General features: G+C 49.0%; 1 protein-coding gene and 1 pseudogene across 2 annotated transcripts in view; both read left to right on the top strand.

Moving 5' to 3' along the window:
• The window catches only part of SLCO3A1 (solute carrier organic anion transporter family member 3A1), a 320,044-nt gene that overhangs the window by 260,419 nt on the left and 33,973 nt on the right, over nt 1-25,652 (top strand). For both annotated transcript variants that reach the window (XM_027571943.1, XM_027571942.2), the window contains exons 5-7: nt 9,057-9,221; nt 14,153-14,351; nt 16,507-16,645. In XM_027571943.1, the coding sequence (XP_027427744.1) occupies nt 9,057-9,221; nt 14,153-14,351; nt 16,507-16,645 (503 nt within the window). The remainder of the gene's footprint in view (nt 1-9,056; nt 9,222-14,152; nt 14,352-16,506; nt 16,646-25,652) is intronic.
• Nucleotides 5,648-7,520, top strand: LOC113908666 (annotated as a pseudogene).

Here is a 25,652-nt window from a genome sequence, read left to right as displayed (position 1 = left end):
TGTGTCAGCTTGGGTGCTGAAATTCACCATTTCTTTTCTAAGCACTGCTTTTTGTCTTTCCAGCAGTGCGTTCTCCTACAGGTAGAGTTTTCGTGAATGCTAAATGCAGTCAGCCCTGCCACCACTGAGGTGGCATGTCATGCTCCCAGACAAGGTTCCTAGGGGCTGGCTTGAGGTTACAAAAGCGGCATTCTGCTTATGAGGAGCTGTCTTTCTTTAGTCCTTTTCTGCCTGCTACCTCTGGCATGGAAAGACGCAACAGTTGGATCTGAAAGAGAGCTTGCTGCTTCCCAGGCTCCTTTCTCTGTCTTGGCCAGCTGCAAGAGCTAGCTGTGCCTCTGGGGTTGTTTGGGCTCAAAGCAGCTAATGGGACCCCACACTAATTTTTTTTTTTTTCCTCTCGGGCCTTCTTGGCAGTGTTGTAAGGAGCTGGGGATTTTAAAAAAGGATCAATAGATCTGGCTGGCTCGGGGTTCCCCTGGCTGATCCACACCCATCTGACACTTGGCTTTCAGTGTAAATGCTCGTTTTCTGTGCTGATGGCTTCTGGTTTGTTCACTCAAACCATGACCTTCTCCATACGAGAGACATGTCACTTTCAGCCTGTTCCCAAAGACTTTTCTCACAGCTGGCAACGAGAGGGTGCCACGAAGCTCCCCTGGGCCCCTCAACAGCCCAGAACAGAGATTGGGGGACAGTCATATCTGCAGCAACAAGGTCGCAGGGAGCCCAAGGCGGCCGGGCTGGGGCCAGTGCACGGTAGGCACTCCCTTCCGGAAGCTTCCGACACCACAGGCTTCCCGTCCCGCCCAGGCTTTTCCCCACCGCTATCCAAGGGAACAATGTAGATACCTCCAGAATCAGCGATGGAAATGGCCATATTTGCTAATTATTCCCACTCGCATCGTGGCCCACGAGCCTGTGGAACGTGGCCCATGGGGCGATCACGAGCTGGTCCCTGTCTCCACAGTTAAGGTTTCTTAAGAGATTGTGACAGTTACCTTTAGGGACTGCAATTTGTTTATTGAATTTTTTAATCCCTCTTGCATTGATGAAGCATCTGCTCGCACCGGGCACCGTGCCCACATCTCTGCGTGCAGGTGGCTCCTCGCATGGGAGACACAGGAAGACCCAGGCGAGGGTGTCCGGGGACACGTAGGTGCGGTGATGACAGGCTGCACCCCGTACGGGGGGACCAGCCTGGTGGCTGCCAGACACTCGTGCCGCGCCAGGAGACGTCATGTTTCCTAGGATTCACCCTGCCTTGGCTCTAATCTCGGGCCTCTGTGGTGATGTTTTTCCACATCTTTGTTACTGCTTCCTTCCTCTTTCATCTGGTTTTGGTCGTGGCCCAAAGGCTGTTGTGTATCTCCCCGCCGCCCTGCTCCCTGCGCCTCTCTGCTCTCTTCTGCTCTTCAGTCCTGTGCACTGGGAATCGCTTCATGACGACTTACCGTTCAGAAAGACACTTCTCCGTTGATTCAAGTCCCCGTCCAGAAACCTGAAGATTTAGAAGTGGGCTCCGAGGCGCAGGCAGACCTGGGTTTTGCATTCTGGGAGCGTGGTTTTTGCAGCCGTTCAAGGAACCTTTGGTTTCCTATGAGACAGTAAGACCGTCCCTGTTGTTACAGCTGCGGGAGTGACATGCGTGACCCTTGGCACGGGGCCCATCCGCTAAGCCGATGGCTGCCCAGCAAACATCGGTCACTGTTGTAATTACCAAGTGGTTGCACACACTGGCTACCTCTCCCCCTCTTGGGAGCATTAACCGTGGTGTATTGACAGCAATGTTATTAAAGAAAAAGAAGGTCAAGGCCAATTCCAGTAGAGAGCCTGAGGGCTGAAATATCTCAGAGTCAAGTGCAATACCATCGAGCCCCACAGTGAGCACTTCCCAGGGCACCTCCAGTTCCCAGGAGGGGGGAGCAACAAGGACGTGTGCCCCCGACCCCCTGACCTGTCCAGCCCTCTGCAGGAGGTCATCTCTGACCTTGGGAAGCCAGTGACTCCAGCGGCAGCTCCCAGGAGCTCCACTCACCTACCCAGTGTCCTCCCAGCTCTGCTTACTCACCATATCTGCTCACACACAGGCATTCTTAGAGCAGGTCTGACGTCCTCCCAGCTCGAGGGCTCGCTCCCTAATGTAGCCAACAAGTGCTTCTATTATATTAATTATCATCGTGCTCAACTTACCTGTGTGCCAGAATCACTGGGTCACCTGCTCTGCAGGCATGGGTCTCATTTAATCTTTGCAACAATCCATGGGATGGAGTGGTATGCTCCAGGCACAGACCTGCTCAGTCATGAAGGTAGAATTCAGGTCCCAGTGACCTGGCTCCTTGAACCAGGTCCTTATTTTATACAGCCTTGCTCAGTCACACTTTCTGCAGCACAGGACTCCTCCTCTGTGGGCTCTGCAAGCCTTTCTTTCTCTCCTTTCCCTCCCTTCCTGTCCTGCCTTTCTTCCTTTAAAAAAACAAGTACTAAACCCGTGAGTCATTTTCCCCAGCCCCAGTGGGAATTTTTGTATTCTTTCTAAGCATTAAGCTACTCCTTCAATGACCAGGAGTGGTCTCTGCATGCTCCATCGTCTGACCAGGAGCAGAGCTTCTGAAAACCCGAACCAGAATAACACCCTGCCCCTGGGCATGCTCTGGGGCAGTAGGTGCCACGGTTTGAGTTGGTGCCACGCTTCCCTAACCGTGGGACCACTCTCCGCCTCGGTTTCCTTACCTGTAAACGGAGGCTGTACATAGCCCCAAGATCACGGGTTTGTTGTGAGGATTATGTGATTTGATGTGTTAGTGGTCAGAACGGTACTAGGTACCCACCCAGGTAATGCTCTGTCCCCATCAGTCTCACACCTTCTCCAAACTTGCCTTTCTCCCTCCCTGGAGGACCTACACATTTTCCAGAAATCTCAAAGCTACAGGAAGGTCTTCCAAAGACAGGAGTGGAAAGCCTGTTTTCCCTGAAAAACTCTCCCCCGCTGCTGTTTGGCACTTTGTGCCAGCCTGCTGGTGACAGCACCGGGCTCCTGATGAGAGGTGAAGTCTTCCCCAGCTGGTGAGGCCGCATGGTGCAAGCCAGCCCACCTCCTTCCCCAGCTCCCAGCTTCGGAGGCTAAGTCAGTGGGTGGGAAGTAATTGGCTAAAGGGGACCATGGGTGTTCAGTGGCCTGGTGTGGCCTTGGTTCATCAGTTTCTATTTGTCTGGGCCACCTCATTAGCTGCTGCCTCCGTGGAAGGTTAGAATTTTATGGGTTTAAGAACTCATTCAAATGAAAAAGCTTGAAATACCGGGATAGCCCGAGGTTCAAGCTAATTAATACCCCTTTTCAAATTGGGGCTTTGGTGGGTAGGCTGAGCCTTTGAAAAGGAATCTTTTGAGAGTGCTACAAGTCATTGCAAATAAAGCCTAGGATGGAAGGGAAAACCTGGGAGCAAAATAGAGCCGAACGCAAGAGGAATCTGTCATTTCTGGCAGCGAATCTGCCTGATGGAGGAAAGAAAAGAATGTTCTTCATGCAAATAAGGTCCACTGAGGCTTCTCTGGGCCTTCGGTCAGATGATCCTCAAACCTAATGATTTTCACATCTAATTCAACACGAAATTAGTCATTAGATATTAAGAGAAAAGCAGGCAGGCTCTCCTATCTCAACAAAGCATCTTCCCCACTGAAGTGGCATTATCTCTGGAATAATTAAAATGGTTGCTGAAGTATGAAAACATTCCATTAACTGGAGTTGCCTTTGTTGAGACGTGCTCTCCCTTCCTCCCCAGTAAATCGCGACGGCCACGATCCAGGACAAGGAGATACCAGGACCCAAGTAATGTGATCAAACTTAAATCCTCTTTGGCGCCATTTCTGAGCCAGAGAGCAAAGTTCCTATTTGGAGGATGCAGTTTTATTTGTGAGAAAGCGTGGCTGTCCTGCTTCTTTCTAAGGCCCCCGTCTGAATGGTCTGCACCCTGACAAAGGAAGTGAAGCCTACAATGAAAGTATGGCAGACGATCGTTTTCCTGGAATGCCCCCAAACTGCCTATTGATTGTTGGCAGTGTTTCCAGAGTTCAGATATCTTAATTCCAAAAGACCACAATGATCGAGCCACAGTGTCTTTATCTGCCAAAACATAAACAGCTGGGGGTTTGACATTCACTCGTTACCAGGAGGCACTGTGGTCGCCTGATGTGACCCATACCTGTCTCTCTACAGTGTGGAGTGAGACAGTCAGCCAGTCCCTTACCACAGGAACATTACGCCGTCACAATGTACCACACACCATAGCAAATCAGCCTTCACTCATTAGCAGCGATTTAGGATGATGGAGTCTTAACATCCAACAGGCTTTTGTGTTTAAAGACAGAAACCGCATTACCCTCTGTTTACACGCAATGTATTCATCTTCCGTATTTCTTTAGCAGTCCACGTTTTTAAACATTACACAGTCAACACGCCTCTAAATATTTGTATGATTCTTAAAAAATAATGTGTATTTAACAAAGGAAAGTTTCTGAACATTTAAACAGATTTTTAAGTGTAGCCACTTTTAGCCATTTATTTGAACTGATTTCTAAAGTCAGATCTTAAATGCTTAAAACCCTGCAAAAATAAATAAATAATAAACAAAACACATGGTGAAGGCCAGTGTGTTTGCAAAAAAAAAAAAAAAAGACAGTTATAAATGAGTGAATACCATGGATTTAAGGTTTCTGGGTTTTTGTGTGACTTGTGTGTGTGTGCTTACACATGGTTATATCATCCAAGAGTTACCTTCCTAAGGTTTTAGTAAATTTTGTGAGAAACTATGACAGAAAAGCAGAGGCCACCACCTCTGGTTGGTTCTTGGTTGGGATGCAGGATTAGGTTGATCAGCCCACAGTGATTCTGAGCTTGTCCTCTGACTCAGTTCATTCCCCTAACTGAGTTCCTTTTATTATGTCAGAGGATCTTTAAGTCCCTCTCTTTAGGTTTTTATTTCTGAAACTTGATATCTTTCACAGAAATGATAAATTTTGAGCTGTGTGTATCTGCCATTTGCTGACCCATTGTTCTGCCATTTTGATTTATTGAGCTTGTCTGTTACCATTATTAAAAACTTACGTATCCCCTATTATTATTTTATTCTAATTAGCTGGGCCATTTAGAGGTTTCATCTCCTAGGAGATGAGAGTGAGCCTGTTTAATTAGCTCTCTTCTTTCGGACAGCTGGCTAATTCATCACCTTGGAATGCAGCATTAGACTCCCTGCTCACCTGTTTATTTTGTATGACCATGGGTACCTACTGGTTTTTCCTAGACTTAGAATAATATTGCTCCATCTGGGACTCAGTTTTATCTTTCCTGTTTACACAGGTGGAAAGTAGACCCCATGCCAAATATTCCATATCATCATGATTACAGTGGAACAGACTTCCCCTAACTGTAGTCCCTGGCACATCACTTTTTGCCTTATCTGCTTACCACCTGTACCATTATTTACATAAGACTTCTCTTTAAATTACTTTAATCTACTTGTTTTAGCCCGGCATCATTTTAAGCTGTGAGAGCCATAAAACCACACATGTGATGTATCAGTTACATTTCAGTTGACTTTTTTGTAAGTACACATTAAAACAATGGCGTAAGGAACGAGAAGGAGAGAAAATGGCGTCCACAGATTACAGTACCTACAGCCAAGCTGCAGCCCAGCAGGGCTACTGTGCATACACCGCCCAACCCACTCAAGGATATGCACAGATCACCCAGGCATATGGGCAGCGAAGTTATGGCACCTATGGACAGCCCACTGATGTCAGCTATACCCAGGCTCAGACCACTGCGACCTATGGGCAGACCGCCTATGCCACTTCTTATGGACAGCCTCCCACTGGTTATACTACTCCAGCTGCCCCCCAGGCGTACAGTCAGCCTGTCCAGGGGGACGGCACTGGTGCTTACGATACCACCACTGCTACGGTCACTACCACCCAGGCCTCCTATGCAGCTCAGCCTGCTTGCCCAGCCTATGGGCAGCCGCCACACCTGCAAGACTGCAGGGTGGCAACAAACCCGCTGAGACTAGTCAACCTCAGTCTAGCACAGGGGGTTACAACCAGCCCAGCCTAGGATATGGACAGAGTAACTACAGTTATCCCCAGGTACCTGGGAGCTACGCCGTGCAGCCAGTCACAGCACCACCATCTTATCCTCCTACCAGCGACTCCTCTACACAGCCGACTAGTTAGGATCAGAGCAGTTACTCGCAGCAGAACACCTGTGGGCAGCCAAGCAGCTATGGACAGCAGAGTAGCTATGGTCGACAAAGCAACTATGGGCAGCAGCCGCCACTGGTTATCCGCCCCAAACTGGATCCTACAGCCAGGATCCTCCAACAGAGCAGCAGCTACGGGCAGTGGAGTTCATTCCAACAGGACCACCCCAGCAGCATGGGTGTCTCTGGGCTGGAGCCTGGAGGATTTTCTGGGCCAGGAGAGAACTGGAGCGTGAGTGGCCCTGATAACCGGGGCAGCGGAAGAGGGGGGTTTGATCGTGGAGGCATGAGCAGAGGTGGGCGGGGAGGAGGATGCAGTGAAATGGGTGCTGGAGAGCGAGGTGGCTTCAATAAGCCTGGTGGACCCATGGACAAAGGACCAGATCTTGGTCTGGGCCCACCTGTAGATCCAGATGAAGGCTCTGACCAACAGTGTAATTTATGTGCAAGGCTTAAATGACAATGTGACTCTAGATGATCTGGCAGACTTCTTTAAGCAGTGTGGAGTTGTTAAGTTGAACAAGAAAACCAGACAACCCATGATCCATATCTACTTGGACAAGGAAATAGGAAAGCCCAAAAGTAATGCTCCAGTTTCCTCTGAAGACCCACCAACAGCCAAGTCTGGCGTGGAGTGGTTTGATGGGAAAGATTTTCAAGGGAGCAAACTTAAGGTTTCTCTTGCTTGGAAGAAGCCTCCAATGAACAGCATGCGGGGTGGTATGCCTCCCCGTGAGGGCAGAGGGATGCCGCCACCACTTTGTGTAGGTCCCGGGGGCCCAGGAGGTCCTGGGGGCCCCATGGGTCGCATGGGAGGCCGTGGAGGAGACAGAGGTGGCTTCCCCCAAGAGAGCCCCGGAGGAGGAAACGTCCAGCACCGAGCTGGAGACTGGCAGTGCCCCAGTCTGGGGTGTGGAAACCAGAACTTCGCCTAGAGAACAGGATGCAACCAGTGTAAGGCCCCAAAGCCTGAAGGCTTCCTTCCACCACCCTTTCCACCCCTGGGTGGTGACCATGGCAGAGGCGGCCTCACGGGCCGCAGTGTTCCCGGTGGGATGTTCAGAGGGGGCCGTGGTGGAGAAGGGAGGCTTCTGTGGTGGCCAGGGCATGGACCAAGGTGGCTCTGGTGGAGGAAGACAGGGCGGGCCTCGTGGGCCCCCTGGACCTTCGATGTAACAGATGGGAGGAAGAAGAAGTAGGCGCAGAGGACCTGGAAGAATGGACAAAGGCAAGCACCATCAGGAACTCAGAGATCGGCCCTCCTAGATGCAGAGACCCCGCAGAGCTGCATTGACTACCAGATTTATTTTTTAAACTACCAAATTTATTTTTTAAAAATGTTTTAAATTATAATTCCATATTTATAACGTTGGCCACAACATCATGATTATTCCTTGTCTGTACTTTAGTATTTTTCAGCATTTGTGAAGAAACATTAAAACAAGTTAAATGGTAAAAAGTAAAATAATAAAATAAAAAATAAAAATAAAATAATAGTATAAATATTGAAGCGATAGGGTTGTCCTGGTTCCTATACCTGCAGAGCCCCTTTGCCAACTGCCAAGATGTGTCATTGATTGCGTTGAAAGGATTAAAAAAAAATGAATCTCACATTTTTTAAAGCACCAACGTAAGCGGGGAACCTTAAGTGGTTTACGAAACCACGTACTTCAAGAAAAAGAGAGTATAATAAAACATGATCGAAATGTATGACCTCAACAAGAGCTGTTTTCCGTCTCTGGTGGTACTTAATATGGTCCACAAGCCACGAAGTGCTTCTGCCCACCCTCAGTTCTTGCCTGAGCCCGGGGCACCAGGCTGGTTGGGCAGCTTCTTCAAGGTGGGACTGGGTGATGAGAAAAGACCCCATCAGAGGACGATGGAAGAGATGCAGGAAAGATCTGGGGGCAGAGCATCCCAGGAGAGGAAGGAGGAGCCCCCAGCGCAAAGCCTTAGGTGGGGAGGACCTGCCTGAGGAAGAGCGAGCAGAAGCAGGTGGGCTGGACTAGAGGGAAAGAGGGGCGTGGCAGGAAGTGCCATCAGATTGCTAAGGGGCAGACCCAGGCTATGGAGGAGTTCTGAGCAGGAAAGTGATTTGAGTTGATCCCACCGGCTACCATGTAGGGAATGATTAGGTCAGATGCAGAGTGAAAAGCAAGACCCCAGTTGGGTCTCCCCGGGAGTCCCCCATGTGAGAACTCGTGGAAGCTTTTGCCAGGGAGGTGGCCATAGACTTGGTGAGAAGAGGTTGGGCACATGTATGTATGTATGTATGTATGTATGTATGTATGTATTTATAAGCACTAGAATTCCAGTTTTTTTCTTGAAACTTGTTAAGATTATATTTTCTTAACACACATATAGAGTTATAAATATTTATCTCAAACTTATGGATATATATGCTTAGATATACTGATATAACATCATTTTAACGCACTTTATGATATATAATTATATTTTTTTCCTTTGAGAAATAAACCCCAAACTTTTTTGGGGGCGGATGGAAATAATTTGTCATTGCTTATAAAATAGTTGGGTATTTCCAGTAAACTACGAAAAGGCACAATACAGTCTCTCCTTTTACAGTAGTTCTCTGTTTAATTGGCAGAATATGAGCATACATTTTGAAGCCAGAGTTTCCACACTTTGTGGGTGACTTACAGGTTTGAGGTTTCAGGCCTGAGGAACTGGGTGACTCCTGACGCTGGTTGCTGAGATGGGCAAAAGTGTGTCAAGAAGGGACTCTGGCGGCAGGAGGCCTGGAAGTGCGGTGTGTAACCCTCTGCTTCTGTCTCCCTGCAGTGATCCCGAAGGTCACCAAGCACCTGCTCTCAAACCCTGTGTTCACCTGCATCATCCTGGCTGCCTGCATGGAGATTGCAGTGGTGGCTGGCTTCGCTGCCTTCTTGGGGAAGTACCTGGAGCAGCAGTTTAACCTTACCACCTCTTCTGCCAACCAGCTGCTCGGTGAGTCTGCTCCTCCATCCCCCCGGGAGGACAGAAGGCTGCTCGCATGCAGGTAACCCTCTAAGACCAAGGCCCACCGGAGAAAGAGCCCAGACTCTGCTCCTACAGCAGCAGTATTCTTGGGGTCTGTGTGCAGAAGGAATTTCAAAGTCTATTCTTGCAGCAGAATTTGCCAAAGGGATGTGATAAGAAAGAGCTAAAATATAAAATGTACATAAGAAGCATTGCGACAGGCCAGGAGATCAGTAGATTGGTGTGAGGGGCAGAATTTGGGGGAAGATAGGATGAAGGAAGAGGGAAAGCAAGACATGCCCAGAAAGGTTAGCAGGCTTTGGTCAGGCACATAAAAAAGTAAGAATATCCTTGGCAGCATGAAACACATAGTCAGCAAATACAGAACTTGGGAGCCATACACTCCCCTCCTGACCCCTGCCCACGGCAGACATAATTAATGGATCACGGCACTCCTTCTCCCCAAGCTCAAGCATGGCTTTACCATCCTTCTCAGTAGGAGACTACGGGCATCTGCTTCCACTGTTTGGAGTTGGCATGGTAAGGAAAACCAATTTGCCCTCAAGGGAAGCAGCATTACTTACGTGGAGTTCGGAAAGTGGCCTCATGACTGATAAGGGAGCTGGAAGAGTCGAGAAGCTCGCCCATGTTTCTGGCTCGGACAGCTGGTGGCACCATTTTTGAAACCTGGAAAAAGAGAACAATCAGATCCATGGGGGAGATTATGAGGTCACATTTGAAGTTGCTGAGTGTGAGACACCCATGGTGTGTCTCTGCAGTGTCCAGTACTTGGCGGGGGCTCAGCAAGGAGACCCCGCTGGGGAATAGAGGTTCTGTTGCATCTGTGTATGTCTGGGTGGTAGTGGAGGACACGGGAGTGGAAGTTACATAGCAAGAAAGTGAATTGAAAGAGAAGAGTCCCAACCATGAGGAAACACAGGAATCTGAGGGGAAGTCTGGAAAGAAATCCACAGGTCATGGGAGTCAAGGAAGAGATAATTCCAAGGAGGAAGCAGGCAGCTGCGTGAGTGCGCACACACAATGAGAGCTGGGTGTCTCCATTAGCTGCAAGCATTGGGACGTCCTGTGTCAAGAGCTGTGTCCCAGACATGGCCTTGGGGAGCCCATGCTCCATGTGGAGAGCTGCCCACAAGAGGGAAGGAGTAGTCTGCGGCTGCAGGACACTTTCCCGAAGCTCAGTCGTGGCGCAGAGGAGAGGGGCCCCAGCAGGTGGCCGTGTGTCCGTGGAGGGGGAGCGGGGGAGATGGGACGTTGCTAGGAAACACGAGCAGGTTGCTAAGTGGAGGGAAAAGAGCCAGCAGAAGGGGATTTGCAGGAAAGAGAGGGATGTGGATGGACAGCCCTCGACAGAAGAGCTCATAGGCGCTGCCAGTGCAGAGAAGGAGAGAGGCATGAGTCTGGCCACTAAGACTACGGCTAGTATGGCCCTGCATTTGAGAGAGAGCTCCAGCCCCATGAATTACCTTCTCTGGTAAGTAGGGGGTCAGATTGTCTGCTGAGAGGAAAGGTCTCCTTCAACACTGCCTGTTTCTTCACCTAACGGCCCCAATTAGGAAATGCAAAGGTGCTAACCCATCATGAGTCATCAGGAAAACACATTAAAACCACACTGAGATACCACTCACTGCGCATCCACCAGACTGATAGTACCAAGTGTTGGTGAGGATGTGGAGCACCTGGAACTCTCATGAGCAGCTGTTGGGAGTGCCCAGTGGTGTGAGCACTTTGGACAGTTCCCAGGCAGTGCTTACGAAAGAACATTTTTATGCTGGGGTATGTCCGTTCCACTTCTGGGCATTTAAGTCCACTCCTTACGATCTGCTTATGTAACTGCGTTCAGAGCAGCCTGGTGCATAATGACCCCGACTGGATACAGCCTAGACGTCTGTCAGTGGGAGAATGGGTAAATAAATTAGAGAATGTTCATACAGTGCTGCCACACAGCATGAGAAAGCAAGCATTTTCATACCTGCCTCACTGCGGATGAATCTGACAGAGTTGAAAGACGTCAGGCACAAAAGAGGACATATTTGTAGGAGTTTAAAGGGGGAAAAGTTAATTAAAGTGATAGAGGCCATGGTGATGGGAACTATCATTCCGGGAGGGGGAGGTGGGCAGCCTCTGGGGAGCCTTCCTGGGCCGCTGGAAATGTTCTAAGCTTGATCTGAGCAGTGGTTGTAGGGGTGTTTACAGATGCAAGGATTCATCAGCTGTTCCCTTAAGCTTTGTACACTTCCCAGGACATAATATATCTCAACTAAAAAAAAAAAAAAAATTAAAAGCCTACTACGATGACACAGCTGGATCATAGCATCTCCTTGGGAACTGCTAGGCTAGCAGAAGCCTATTTTTTATTTATTTATTTATTTTTTTTTGTCAAGGGTCACCTCCAAGAAGTATTAGCAAAATGCAGGCAGCCCTCTAGTACCTGTCTGGCAGGGAGAGGGTAAAGCGGGTCTCTTTATAATTAAAGTCATAAGTTCTTGGTTATACCTGCGGTGTCTCTGGTTTTGCCCTCCAGGAGCCCAGGTTCCTCCGTTTCCTCCTCATTTCCGTGCTGCTCTTACGTTCTCATTACATTTGCGCGGTTGCCTCGACGTTGGGGCTGTGTTCTATTTCAGAACAGTTCTGTCGACAAACAAATCAATAGTCTTCAGGCCAGAAGGTCAAAAAAACAATCTCGCCTTCTCGAACCTGTTTCTTTCCCAGTGACTCTGTCTGCCAGAGTGCTTGGTAGGGGAGGACCTTCTCCTGCCATGCAGAGAGGCCACCTGCTGGCCCATCTGTCAGTCCGTCTGTCCGGCAGTCCACACAGGTCGCATGCACGCGTGGCCTCTCCCTGTGTCCTGTTCGGGGCCTCACTAATCAGCATGGACCCTGGAGGGCTGGCTGCAACAGGGCTGGCACTGGGCATTCAGGGCACAGAGACGGACCCCGGGAGCACCAGGCAAGGCTCGCATCAGAAAGTGCTCGGCTCCTGCAGACCCAGGGCATGGGGCCCATGCAGTCACCCTGCGGCATCAGCACAGGGCCTCGGAACCACCCTGGAAGTCAACAAATGGGGCAGGGTCCGGAGAAGAGCAGCACAGACGATTAAGGCACCGATGGCATGGATTTACGTGTGGATCTGTGCGTGACGATAAAAAGGGCTCAATCTGCATAGGTTAACGTAATGAGGAGGGAGTTTCGGGGGAAGTTCTGATAACTGAATGCCAAGGCTGCACACGCATCAGGGAGGAAGAGAGCAGCCTGATGACGGGTTGGGAGAAAAGGCGCCGAAAGCCTGTTATTGCCATAGTTACCGTCCTCACTAGGTGATGCTTCCCCACGGTCTCCGCTAGGAAGTGAAACAAAAGCATAGGACTGCTCTCTGGGCGTGGGCATGTCCGCACCAGTGTTCGTGCACACAGATCCAGCCTGCTGGCCAATTCATCCAGCCCAAAAAGAAGCCTTGAGGGCCCACTCTGCGAGGCACAGGGAACTCTGCTGGACTGAAGAGTATGGAAAAGGTTCCTGTGCTCGGGGAAGCTGCATTTGAGGAGGGGGAGAGTAAACAAGAAACAAGACCAAAACAGAATAAGGCAGCTTCAGATAATGGGGAGAACCATGAAGATAATGGGGTGAGGAATGATGGGGGAGCCCCTGGATGGACTATAGGACTGCTCTAGATGGTGTGGTCTGGGAAGGCATCTCTGAAGGGGGTGTGGGTCCAGCCAAGGAGAAATGCCGTACAAGAATGTCCCAGGAGAGGGACCAGCTGGTGCAAAGCCTGGGGTTCTGAATGGGTTTGGCCTGTCCCAGGGAGAGAAAGGAGGAGCCGTGGGCCAGGGGTGAGCAGAGAGGGGCACATGGGGGCTAGACCATGAAGGTCGTTTCTATACCAAAAACCAGAGAAAATCAAGCATAGGTATTCCGAGAGCATCAGATAATACAGAAATATCCTGTGTTTTATTTAAATGTGACTTGTGCTATTTTCTTGCAGAGCTCAGCCTTCCTGATTATGTTTTTCTTCGCCTAATATTAAAATTAATTTGCATTCCCTTAGCACATACCAGCTGGTTGATGTAGTCGATTGACCTAGAGGTCTGTTGATTGGCAAGGAGGAGACCACCTAGACTGGGAAATTGGCCACGCACAGTCTACACAGTGGATAAATGATGCACTGTAATTTAAAGCAAGTTTTAAATGAAGCAAATCAGGACAGAGCAAAGCCAAACAGGAGATTGGAACCCCAGGACTGAGTCTCTGAGAATCAGAAATAACAGGTTTATGATCCCTGCTGCCTTGCAGATGTTCTTTTTATAAGAAGGGGAGAATTTTTATGCCAATTACTCACCAAGAGCTACAAAACATATTGATTGGATGGATGCTCCTTCCCAAGAGGTCTGGGAGCAGGTTAAAATGCTGTCTCCACAGGCTGGTGAGTGCTGGGACCTTTGTGTAAACAGCCACCAGACCCTTCCATGAAGCCCTCCTCAGCTAATGAGGAAAGGGGAGAAAATCCCCAAATAATCTCGAGTCCCCTTTCACATCACCTCAAAAATGCACAGAGAGCACGTGCGTGTTCCCAGTCTGTCTTTGTCTCATGGTGATTCCCACACCAGCCGTGTCTTTCCCATGAGGATACCTCACTTAGCCAGATCGGCGTATGTACTTGGACTCCCAATAACTAAGCGTTTCCACGTCCGTCTCCCACGGTTTTCTGTGAGTTTCCGGAGGGCAGAAATAAGGCCCCCTCATGGAGACTTGGAGGCAGCTTGGAGGAGGCGGCACTGCAGTGGGGGTCACTGGGAATTTGGCCCGCGCAGGGCTCGGCCCCCTGCCTGGCACCCATCTGTCTGTGTCGATGGGCCCTACTTCCCCCACTAACGGCTCCCGCCCCTCTGTTTTTCTCCCAGGGATGACTGCAATCCCATGTGCCTGCCTGGGGATCTTCTTGGGCGGTCTCCTGGTGAAGAAGCTCAGTCTTTCTGCCCTCGGGGCCATTCGGATGGCCATGCTCGTCAACCTGGTGTCCACAGCTTGCTACGTCTCCTTCCTCTTCCTGGGCTGTGACACGGGCCCTGTGGCTGGGGTTACTGTTCCCTATGGAAACACGTAAGTCCCAGAAATGTCCGCTCCCACCCCTGCCAGCCCAGGGATGCCTGGACTCATTCTCCATGGTCGGATCAGGGAGCTCTCTTTGTCCCAAGTGGTGACCACGAGTGGAGGGTTTGATGATGCCTCTGTATCTTCCTCCCGGGGTTGAAGAGTCAAATGGACCTTTTGGGTGGAGAGCTCAGACCATTCCGCTCGTTTTGGCATTTGACTTTAGGAATGATTGAAGATAGATAATACAGAAGAATTTTATTTTAAAATTCAGCTTTTTTTTTTTTTTTTTTGAGAGGGGGGAGAGAGAGAGAGAGAAAAGTGGGGGAAGGAGCAGAGGGAGAGAAAACCTTAAGCAGGCTGCACACCCAGCGCAGAGCCCGATGCAGGGCTCGATCTCACGACCCTGAGATCATGACCTGAGCTGAAATCAAGAGTGGGACATTCAACCAACTGAGCCACCCAGGTGCCCCTTAAAATTCAGCTTTAAATAAAAGACAATAGATTTCAATCATTCCGGAAATTATCAGAAGCTATCATCAGGCTCCCATAGTAATTATAGGGTCTCACGCCTAGTAGGTGTTGATAAGTATGGGAAGGAGAAGCAGGTGGGGAATAAAAGGAGAAAAGAGGGAGAAGGGAAGGAAGTTGGTTCTTATGGGACACCTTTTTTCTAGTTATTATCCCAAGACTTTGGCCTAGAGTCCAATCAGAATTGCCCCAGAGGGAATTATGGAGAGCGCTTACATGTCCAGCATCAACAGCTGTCCCCTTTTCTGTGTGAGAATCTGAAACTGCTTGGGGATCAGTCTGGAGCATCCAGGGATGCAGCAGAGTCAACCTGCAGGAGACCAGTTCCTCCTCACGCCGGTCTCCTCCTCCAGGCAGGCCATCAGGCTTTCTCCGGTAGTCCTGTATCCCAAAGATACAGGAGAGCCGGGCTCACCTGCCAACTGACAAGGTCAAGCAGGCTGAATGGGAGAACACAGGCGGGGGCAGTTGTCCGTATATTCATGCACAGCCCAGGCACTTTACCACCACCAGGGTCTCTTCTGCCCCCCAACCCCAGCCCAGCCCCCATTCCTCCTCCTCCCAAATGTGGCACCTTCTGGTGTGTGCATGCCATAAGTAACAGCATTTGGAGAGAAAGACCGCCAGCCTTCTGTGCCAACTTTCAAGTAGTAAACTTGTAGTGGTTCAAAGCACAGGGTCTTACGATAATGAAGTTCTTCTTCATTAAGAAAGAAAAAAGAAAAAAAAAAAAGGCTCAGAGCCTACAATCCCACTGCCAACTCTGCCCAAATTGGTAGAGCTCCAATCCCCACCCTCCCCACCCCAGCTCTGCCATGTACGACTTAGATAGATTTGGGCAGGTGACTCAGCCTGGCTTTGCCTCAGTTTCCTTCTCTGTCAACCCCACGGGGTCACACTGAGAATAAGTACAACGATATCCGCAGTACCGTGAACAGTGCCTGGCATGTAAATTGTCAGATACCACCGTCATCGTCCTTATTATGAACCCTACGAGGCTCAGCTGAAAATAATGGTGCTGGAAGGAGACGGTTTCTCTCTCACAGCGCTAAAAACACCCACTCCATCCTTTAACCCGTTGCAGTTTGCGTGCTTCAGGTAGTTGTGCCTTTAATGGTACAAAAGGAAATTTAAAATAACTTGTGTTGTTTTTCTCAGGAAGGCGAATCAATCAAACAGATGAGAGTTATTGAATCCAGGCTAGTGGTAGTGGTGTTTAAGCATCACAAGGCTTGCTGCGTGCTGGGAGGAGGAAGGAGGGGAGAAGGCGGTGTCCGGCTGTGCCTGGTGGTGGTGTGGGGTCAGGGAAGGGGGAGCAGGCTGAGGCTGCAGGAGTCGTGAGCAGTGACACGGAGGAGGTGGCCCCGAGCCGAGCCTGGGCTGCCTCCAGCCTGGAAGGCACGTTGGCGCAAACGGTAAGGAAGAGGCTTCTTCCACTTCCGGCACTGCTATGTATGGCTCTCAGCGGTGGCGCTGGGCTGGTCCTTGCGGGACGAGGAGGGGTGAGGTCGGAGGAGGAGAAGGAAGGGGTGCTGGGCACGTCATCACAGCAGAGGGCAGAAGGCTGTTGCTGGGGAGATCCAACAGAAGTCGCCCTTCCTCTGATGGGTTCCATGTTTCTTCTCTTTTCCAGCTCAGCGCCTGGCTCGGCCCTGGACCCCTACTCGCCCTGCAATAAAAACTGTGAATGCCAGACCGATTCCTTCACTCCAGTGTGTGGGGCAGATGGCATTACGTACCTGTCTGCCTGCTTTGCCGGCTGCAACAGCACGGTATTGGTGATTTTGTGACGGGATGGATGGGGCAGGGGACTCAGGCGGACAAAGTAGCTTAAAACCCGTGGCCAGGGGCAGCAGTGGGCAACCACACGCGTTCCATACTTTGTGTGCGTGCACCGTGACTTTTTCTCAGACTCCACCACGCTCTGGTGGAGGAACCTCCATCAGCAGGATGGGAGGACTGATCGCTCAGGCCTTCCTGCTAAATCAAATAGGTTTCCAAAAAGTGTCATGGAGCCACTGAAAGCAAAAATTTCAAAGGAAGCTGTACATATGGAGCCAGAGGAAAAAAGATCATGGTTCAAGGTGCTTACCAAGGGTATCAGTGAAATAGCCTGACTCTATAGGTAATGAGCTCCCCATCAACAGAAGTATGTAAAGAAAGGCTTTAGAAAACCATTTATCAGAGAAGACCTCTTCCAAGCCTGAGACTGACGCTAATTTAACCTCTTCCTTAGTTCCCTTCGCCTTTTTATTCTCTACTAGATACCTCCCACCTTTTTCCATCCCCCACTAAACTTTGTTTTGTTTTGTTTTGCTTTTTGGTTTTTTAGGTTTGGGGGTTTTGTTTGTTGTTTGTTTTTCCTTCTCAGCATGAATTGTCCAATTGGCTATCAGCCTACAGTTTTCTGTGTGTTCTGCTCTGCATGAAAATGTGATGCTAAGGGACTAGTCATGAAGTCATGCTGATCCCGCCTTCCAGGTGTGTCTCACACCTGCCTGTCTTCTGCATCCACATCCCCACAGCCCTGGTGTGGGCCTTCCTCACCTCTTGCTTGGACCCCTGTGGTATAGTTGCCTAACTGGCCTCACAGCTCAGGGTGCCCCCCTTCTGGTCCATCTTCTGTACTGCAGCCAAAATGACTTCTGTAACACTGCAAAGGACCCCTCCTCGTGCTACCCTGTCACCTACAAGATAAGATCTAGGCACTGCACTGGCTTTGTATGTGTCTTCAGCACACGTCCATCCATCCTCAGCCACTCTCTTCAGCTCTGTTTCCTTTCAGTTTGTGGTATTCAGCTTCCCCTACACAACAGATGTCTTTTTATCCTCTCTCCATTTAGACAACTCCTACTCACCTGTCAATACCCTCCTCGAATTCGCCCTTCTCTGTGAAGCCGTCCCTTTCCTTCTTTATCTTTGGTGCTCTTGCCTATGCAATTCCTGGCACCTGTCTCCGCTGGAGGCTGCTCTTTCATTTCACTCCAGTGATCGGCCAAAAATATTTGTCATCTGCTCTGATCTGTGAGTTTCCTGAGTGAGGGCTGGCATCCAGAACTGCTCCAGAAATGTCCAGGAATGTCTAGATGAAGAGAAAGATGAGAAGGAGAGGGCTGAGTGGCTGCTTTAAAGGAATTTAGAGCTGTAATTACTTGTTTCTCCTTTCCATATTCTGTGTCTTTTGGGAGCGGCAATTTCTCTGAAAGAAAAAAAATCGATCACTTATTCTCATCTCCAAAGATTTCATTTTTCTTTGCTTTTTAACATTTAGATTCCTGGCCAGTTATTAACATTTTTCTACAGAGAAAATAAATCACCATGTGGGGAGAGCAGAGGGGAAGGAAAACTGATTTTTTTTTAAATTAGATGATAAAGCAATTTCTTTATGTGAGTGGAAATGAATCTAAAAAAAGGGATGAAGCCTTGCGATTGGTTAAAATAAAAATACAAGCTATTCGTTTTCATGACAACAATTTTATTAACATTCTAATACCCAAAAAAGTTATATAAATCAGTTTTGGTTATTGTCCTGTTTCAAGAATTAAATGGACTCCATATAGGCTGGTGTCCTGAAGCCATACAAGTCTCTGTTTCAGAGCACTCTCTGACCCAAAAAAAAAAAAAAAAAAAATTTGTCTTAAAAATTGCATTTCCCTTGATCTTGCATGTGCAAGAGTCTTATTGAATAAGAGCCTAACCAGGCTCCTGACTGCTTCCAGCTGCTGAAGCAGCAAGCTGTGGAATGCAATTATTGGACAGTGAGCTTCTCTGCTTCCCTCTGGACATATCCTTTCTTCACCAGATACCTGCCTTTTCTTCACGTTACTGGAGGCCTTGTATTGTCTGCAAAGCAGAGAGGTTCTCTTCCTGCGATTACAAGTCAGAGACTGAGACAGCCCCAGGCCCCAGGGTTGAGTGAGAGTCACGTTTCTCCCCCATGGAGGCAGGTCTCAGGATGAATGAGGGATTTGGGAACACAGAGCCATGCGTATCCTAGAAAGGGGCCCTTGTGACAATCTAGCCTTCAAAACACCCGTAACTGTAGAGCTCACCCCAGCAACTTTTCCAAGAGCCTGCGTGGGCCAGGCAACAGGCCTTCCACCTGTCACTCACAGCCCATGACAGCTTGGCCTAAAGTCAAAGAAATCTCAGGCCACCAGCCAAAAATGAGCAAAAAGCAATTTCAGTCCTTTCAATCTCTGCTGCAGTATTTTGAGAAAATGCCAAATGGTGGGTTATATTCCTGGTGCATTCACTCCCTCCTTCGTTCCTACTTTCCTTCTTGTCTCCAAGCTCCCAGAAAAGCTTTTCCATGGACTGAAGGCTTCCTCCACTCTCTTCCCTCCTTCCTGCCCCCCTGCCCAGCCCTGTGCGTCTTACCTCACTGGTCCTCACAGCAGCCCGGGGATGGAGGTGTGATTTTGTGATTTTTACTCCCTGATTACAGACTAGTCCCTTGCCCCAGGTCATGCAGAATGTGCTGGCACTGGTGTTGATGTTGTAGGTCTGTCCGTCTGTCCGACACCCACCCCAGCATCTTCCTCTGACTCGGTGACTTAACCTCTTTGGGATTCTCACCTTTTTCCTCCTTGACAAATACCTCTTCGTTCATGCTCCATAGTCAGGACCCTCTACCCACACAGGCTGGCCCTGCTGCCTCTCCAGCCTCAGCTGCCCCACCCCTCCCGCCTGTTCAAGAACGACTTGCTGGGTTGAACTTCCTGGGGTTTCCCCAACACACCCAGCTCTCCCTTACCTCCTTGCTCCTTTTAGCAAGCAGATTCCTCCATTAAGCCCTTCAGATGCATAATCGTTCTTTACCTGCAGCTGAGAAGCCCCCTCCCCGCTCAGCACCTCTTCCAGGGGTGCATTAGCACCCCGTCCTGCAGAGTCCTCCAGCACCTGCTCCATCCGACAAGGTCTGACCCTCCCACCCCCAGTCGAACAGCTTATTGACTCCTGGGTCTGCTTCCCTAGGCTCCTGCGTCCAGGGACGGGGTTCTCTTTTGGACCCTTGCATTTCTAGTGCCAACCATGGCTCTGGATAAAGGCCCCAGGCTTCCTGAACACCTGGCTGGAGGCCACGTGCTGACCCCAGGGAGCCACGGGTGAGAATACTGTATACTCCCTTGAATAGCAATTGGCAGGCGGGTAGGTTGGCTGGTGCAGATTTCAGTACTAAAGCTCCAGTCCCTGTTCATCCCCGACCCACACACAGCTTCCCTCAGAACCTGTGAAGATTGCCCACAACTCAGTTAAATGTGGATAAGTCACCAATCGAATAATTCTGGTTACAGGGGAATCTGGTTAGCATTAGTAGTTTCCTATTAGACTTGCCTTGCTGCCCTAGTTTGGGTTTTGTTTTCTTATTTTCTTACTTCCTATCTCCTTGAGTGAGAGCAATGGAAGTTTCCAGGACTGTGTTTAATATACAATCTCTAATTCTTCTCATTGCGTATGACCGGGGCGGGGGGGGGTGACAAAAAAGATTGCGAGTTAATTTCGTAAGCTTCCTTTGGCATGAATATATTGTCCAGATTGTTTCTGTACCTTTCACTCTCAGAAGTAATTATTCCAACGGAAAGCATGTTGGTATGAGGCTGACTGACTGCTGGAAGTTGTAGCTTTTTGATGTACTGAATAATTGAGTAGAAACAAAAAAAAAAAAAAGAAAGACTTTTATCAGCCACCAGTAGAACGTTGAAAGTCAATCCAAGCCCAGCACTGCAATTTGTAGGAGACTAATGATAGATCACTAATCTGTCCCCCATGCCGGCAATAGATATGCATATCTGTGCATATCCTGTTTGAGCAGAGCCCTAAGTTGGTTCTGTGGAGGGCTGGGGGATCCATGATGGACGCATGCGGGAAACTTATTGTTTACTCTCATGGATCTCAGTCCTGCCTGCATATTAGGATTGTTCGAGAACTTTTAAAATCTGAGTCCTGAGCCTCATCCTTAGAAACTCTGATTTCTTTGTTGCGGGGTAGGATCCAGGCATCAGTAACTTTTTAAAGCCCTCCCCCACCAAGTGTTTTTGTACGTAACAGAGTTGAGGACCACTGTTCCCCTCCAGAATGTCTCCACCTCGGAACTACTGACATACGTTGTTGCGTTGTTCTTTGTTGTGGGGACTGTGGGGCTCTGCCGATCAGATGCCAATAGCAACCCTTGCTCATTTGTGAAACCACCCATGTCTCCAGATACTTCCATAGGTTCTGCTTGGGGGCCAAATCCCCCACAGTCGAGAACCACTGCTCCAGGAGAAGGGATGGGTTCCTGAAATTATATCTTTCTAGAAGCAGTGTCTGAGCGGACACTGAGCATCCAGCCTTCAGTGTCCTTTCCCTTCCCACCTTCGTGTTTTCAAGCACTGGAGAAAGCAAGCTGGTGACTGGAGGTGCCATGTCAGCATATTGCAGAAGAAACAAACTGATTGCTTCTATGCCGTCTCTGCCCTGTACATGGGCTTATTGGGGCCTGAACCAAGGTTTAAACAGTCTGTACATCTGGATTTCCGGCCTCTCTGTAAAAGTTGGATGAGAACTGACCTGCCCCTTCACCCCCATAGGGCAGCAATTGCCTGGAGCTGAGAAATGGTCGAACCTACAGACAAGACACCTGATCCCCCGTAGCCACAGTCTCCGCCCCTGACCACCCCTTACGCCTGCGCCGGTTTACTTCTCTGCTTCCTCTCTTGCCCTCAAAGGTTTGGAGTCTGCAAGCTCTCTCATAGAGCCTGGCCTCATTGGCCAGAACGGATTTAAAAGTCTATATTCATTCAGGCAATGGCTTGTCAGAAGACGTGAATATTCTGGAATCAATCCCAGCTGGGGGGATGTCACCCTGAACATCTAATATATGTCAGGCCCTGGACTAGGCATTAGAGATACAGAGCTAGAAAGGTAGGAGCTCGTGTTTACAATGAGATGTGACATATTGATAGAATTGTATACAAAGGAACACCCATGAGCAACAGCTAACCTATTAAGCAAAAAGAGCATATTATAAAACAGTGTACAGATTATGATCCCTTTTAGTAGAGAAAAGGAAAAATCTAAATATTTGTATATCTCTACACGGGAAGGTCTCTACAGAAGATATATAACATTACCTCTGGCTAGGGACTAAAAAATTAATTTTTATATGTTTCTTTCACGTTTTCTGCCTATTACTAAATTGTTCAAAAGGAACACGCATCCCTTTTTTAGTAAGGAGAAAACTTTTATATTAAAGAAATTAATAATAACCCGACATTTAAGGATAGGTGGTTACATTCCAAGAGAAAGAAGCAGACACGTGGGGAGATCAGTGAGCCTAGAGGGAACCAGGTGAGGCTGGAAGGGAGAGGTGCAGATATTTTCCCCCCAGAGGAGGAGCAGTGGTGGGGTCCTTCTCGTGAAGGACGAGTGGGCATTTGGCGGTGGAGAGACACAGAAGGACATCACGGTGTGTGCTGTGTGTGTGTGTGCTCCAGGGGGTGGCGGGGAGGCTTGGACCCTGTGCTCTGGGGACAGGTTCCACTTGGAGGAGAGAGAGAAAGAGGGAGAAGCGTAGGGGCTCGGTGCTCATTCCCCATTCCTGAGCATGAGCCACATCCTTCCCCTTCTGTGTTCTGCCCACACTTCCTGCCCGAGGTGGCTGGAACAAAGCGTGGGCCTTGCCGCTCCCCAAAGATCAGCCCTTTCCTCTCCTCCTGCAGGAGATAATTAAGGCTCTGCCCAGATGTGCTCCGGCACCTGCCTTACAGGTTATGGGAGCGAGAGGTGGATGGAGGTCTTGCTTTCATCCCAGAATGTTTCTCCCTGGCCATTATCCTTCAGCCAGTGACCTTGAAAGGGAACATGAGAGTATATTTCTTCTTGCAGTTTTTCAACATCCCCTTTGCCTTGAGGCACATGGGTTGCTGGTGCTCTTTGTGCTGAGCTCTGAGGTCTTTACCTAAAATACCAGCTTGGGTTGGGCCAATGCGGTGAAGAGATTCTAAGCTACAAAAAGACGGTAAGGAATGACAGGAGAGCGTCTGAGGGACTTGGCTGAATCATGAGGGAGTCCGTAGGTGTCTAGGACGTATAGGAGCTCATTGCCACTGGAAGGAAAATGTCCCGATCTGTCTCTCCCTCATTAGGATGTCATGCACAAGGGATCCAAGGTCTCAGAGGCAGCAGCAGGACCGAGCACGACACATCTCAGCACTCTTGGTGGCAAACTCCCCTCCAAACTACAGAACAAGGGCCCGACTTTTAATCGAAATTGTCATTTCTGCCTAGGAACTAACTACATTACAGTAAGAAAACCAGAAAGAGTATTCTAGAATGTTGGGAGTAACCCTCCACCTTTCAATCCAGGAGGCTCTCAGTATACCCGACCTCATCACCCCCGTACCTGTCCCCTTGGAAAAGTCATCTTTCAACCTACAAATCAGTGTTATTTGTACGATTAATAGCAGTTGGTGCATTGGTATTACATGTAGGGGGAAAAGACCCAAACACTAAACAAGTTCGTTTGCCAGTATTTTTGAAACATTGCTGAAAAGTATTTTTTCCTTGTAATATGAGCTGTCAAAATAGCATGCTTATGATTTCCTGCATCAATAGAAAATTAGCCCCAGATTCCAAAGAGTAATTTTTCTATTTTCATGGTCTCCAGCTTTATTGTAATTATTTATCCCCATCATTCTATGTGAATAGAAACATTTCTCAGTCAAAATTAATGACTGAATGTGGAATACGAGTATGATTTCCAGTGACTACTACTCTTCTTCATTGATTTCTTCTTTATTTTGTAATGTTCTGGAGTTCTTTTTTTTCTTTAGTAGATGATGTATTTGTATTGTTCAGAAACCAAAAAGTGTAAAAAAAAAAAAAAAAGAGTGGAAACTCTCCTTTCCAGCACTGTCTTCCATTCACCTACCGTTTGACCCACCACTCTGCCAAGTAGAGTAATGAGTGTTTTTAGTTTCTTGTATATCCGACTGGCATTTAATGCATCTCTAAGGTCTTTCTTAATCTGTACCTTGTGTGTGAGGTTTTCGTTGTTAATACTTTATGTTGGTGTTCTTTCCGTGTCAGTACGTAAAGAACACTCTTACGCTTTCTGACAGCTATGTAATCTTCCGTTATGGGGATCTGTTGGAGCCTGTGTAACCAGTCCCTGTGATGGGCATTCAGACTGCTGCACGGCTTTAGGTCTTGCAGACATCATTGTGTCTCTTGTAGTTCTTAGGTCATGTTATGCCCAGGACAAGTCTGCCTATAGGATAAGTTCTTATAGAATTTCCAGGTCAGTCCCGCTCTGTCCTCTTGTGCCAAATATTGCCAGGCCAGCTCCTCTGTGAGCACAGTGGTCATCTGATTATCAACATGATAGATCAGGATGCACTTATTTCCAGGAAAGCCAGACCCCGCCCCCACCCCACCTCACCTCACTATATGACACCAGACAGAGAATCCAGCTCCCCTGGAGACAGCAGAAACTGCATTCCCTCCCACAGAATGGTGAACTGGGAAGACATTCCTTTGAAACAGGGGTGGAAAACTGGGCATTTCCCAGGTCAGGAATGGTTAAGCCAATCTCCTGGAGCCTGGTGTACTTTCTTACTAGTTAAATATATCGGGCACTGGCCAGGAGAGCATTGGGTTTACCACTTCATTCAGGCCATGACAGTCTACAGGCGGGTTCTGAGACCCACCTGAGACTGGCCCGAAGGGACTGTCGTACCCAGACAGGGTGAGAATTCAGATCCCAGCCTCTATCATCCCTTCAGTAGAGTGGATCGTTCTGTCACACCCAGGTCTGCTCTGTATTTTCCAGCTTCCTGCTGCTTGGAGCTTTTGCAAGTTTACGAGTTCCCACATAGACACCCGGTTAATATCAGCAGAAGGGCTGTCCCCCCACTTCCTTTCTATTTGGGACGGTAGTCTGAAACCCCATTGGTGGAAAGTCATCTCTTGCAATTATGGGAAAGATGAAACTGTGTGGTCCTTGTCTGCGGTTCTTTCCACCACATGTGGACGTGTGGGTGGAAGTTTCTTCCCAAACAGCTGCCTCTGCAGCCAGAGTCCCTGCACCTCCTCTAGCATATGACATCCAGGCCCATCTCTTGTGTCACCTAAGCCCAAATGAAGGATGTTCCCCATCTCTTGCCCTATGGCCACAGGCTTAGCATGTTCCCTCTGATACCCCTTGGAAGGGTTGCACAGAAGTCCCAGCTGCCCCCCAGACCGTGGGGCCACCCAGTGGTTCCTGGTCATTGTGTCAGACTGAGTCACCTGCCCAAAAAGGAGACCCACCCAAGTCCCTGCTCAGACCCTCTGGCTTACATCCTCCCCAGCCTCTTCAGCCCTTCTCGAATAAATTAAGTTAAATCGGAATAAATAAAGACAGGTTTGCCCAGAACCTCTGGGAGGGACCCACCCATTTGCATCTTCTTTCCTCGGTGCCAGTAAGCCGACATCTTCACTGGTTGTATTTCTCACTTCTGCTCTTCTGGCGTTACTGACCTTACAAGTGCCTCATTTTTGTCTAGTCGGCCTGAAGCTGCCCTTGGCCTGTTTTTGTCTCATCCCTCTCCCTGGCTTCATGCACTGCCACGTCCCTCCCTTTGTCTCGGCCTCGGATCCCATGGTGGCTCAACTCTGCTGTCCACTCACTCCATTCCCCGGGCATTGGCTTCATGGACACATTCACCCCCTGGACCAGGCAGGGCGAGGCAATCACTGTGTCAGTCTGAGAGAAAGAGGTCTCTTTTGATCCCATGCCATTAGGAGCAGGAGCAC

This window comes from Zalophus californianus, chromosome 6 (assembly GCF_009762305.2).
Source record: "Zalophus californianus isolate mZalCal1 chromosome 6, mZalCal1.pri.v2, whole genome shotgun sequence".
NCBI classification, from domain to species: domain Eukaryota; kingdom Metazoa; phylum Chordata; class Mammalia; order Carnivora; family Otariidae; genus Zalophus; species Zalophus californianus.
This window is presented reverse-complemented; position numbering and strand designations above follow the sequence as displayed.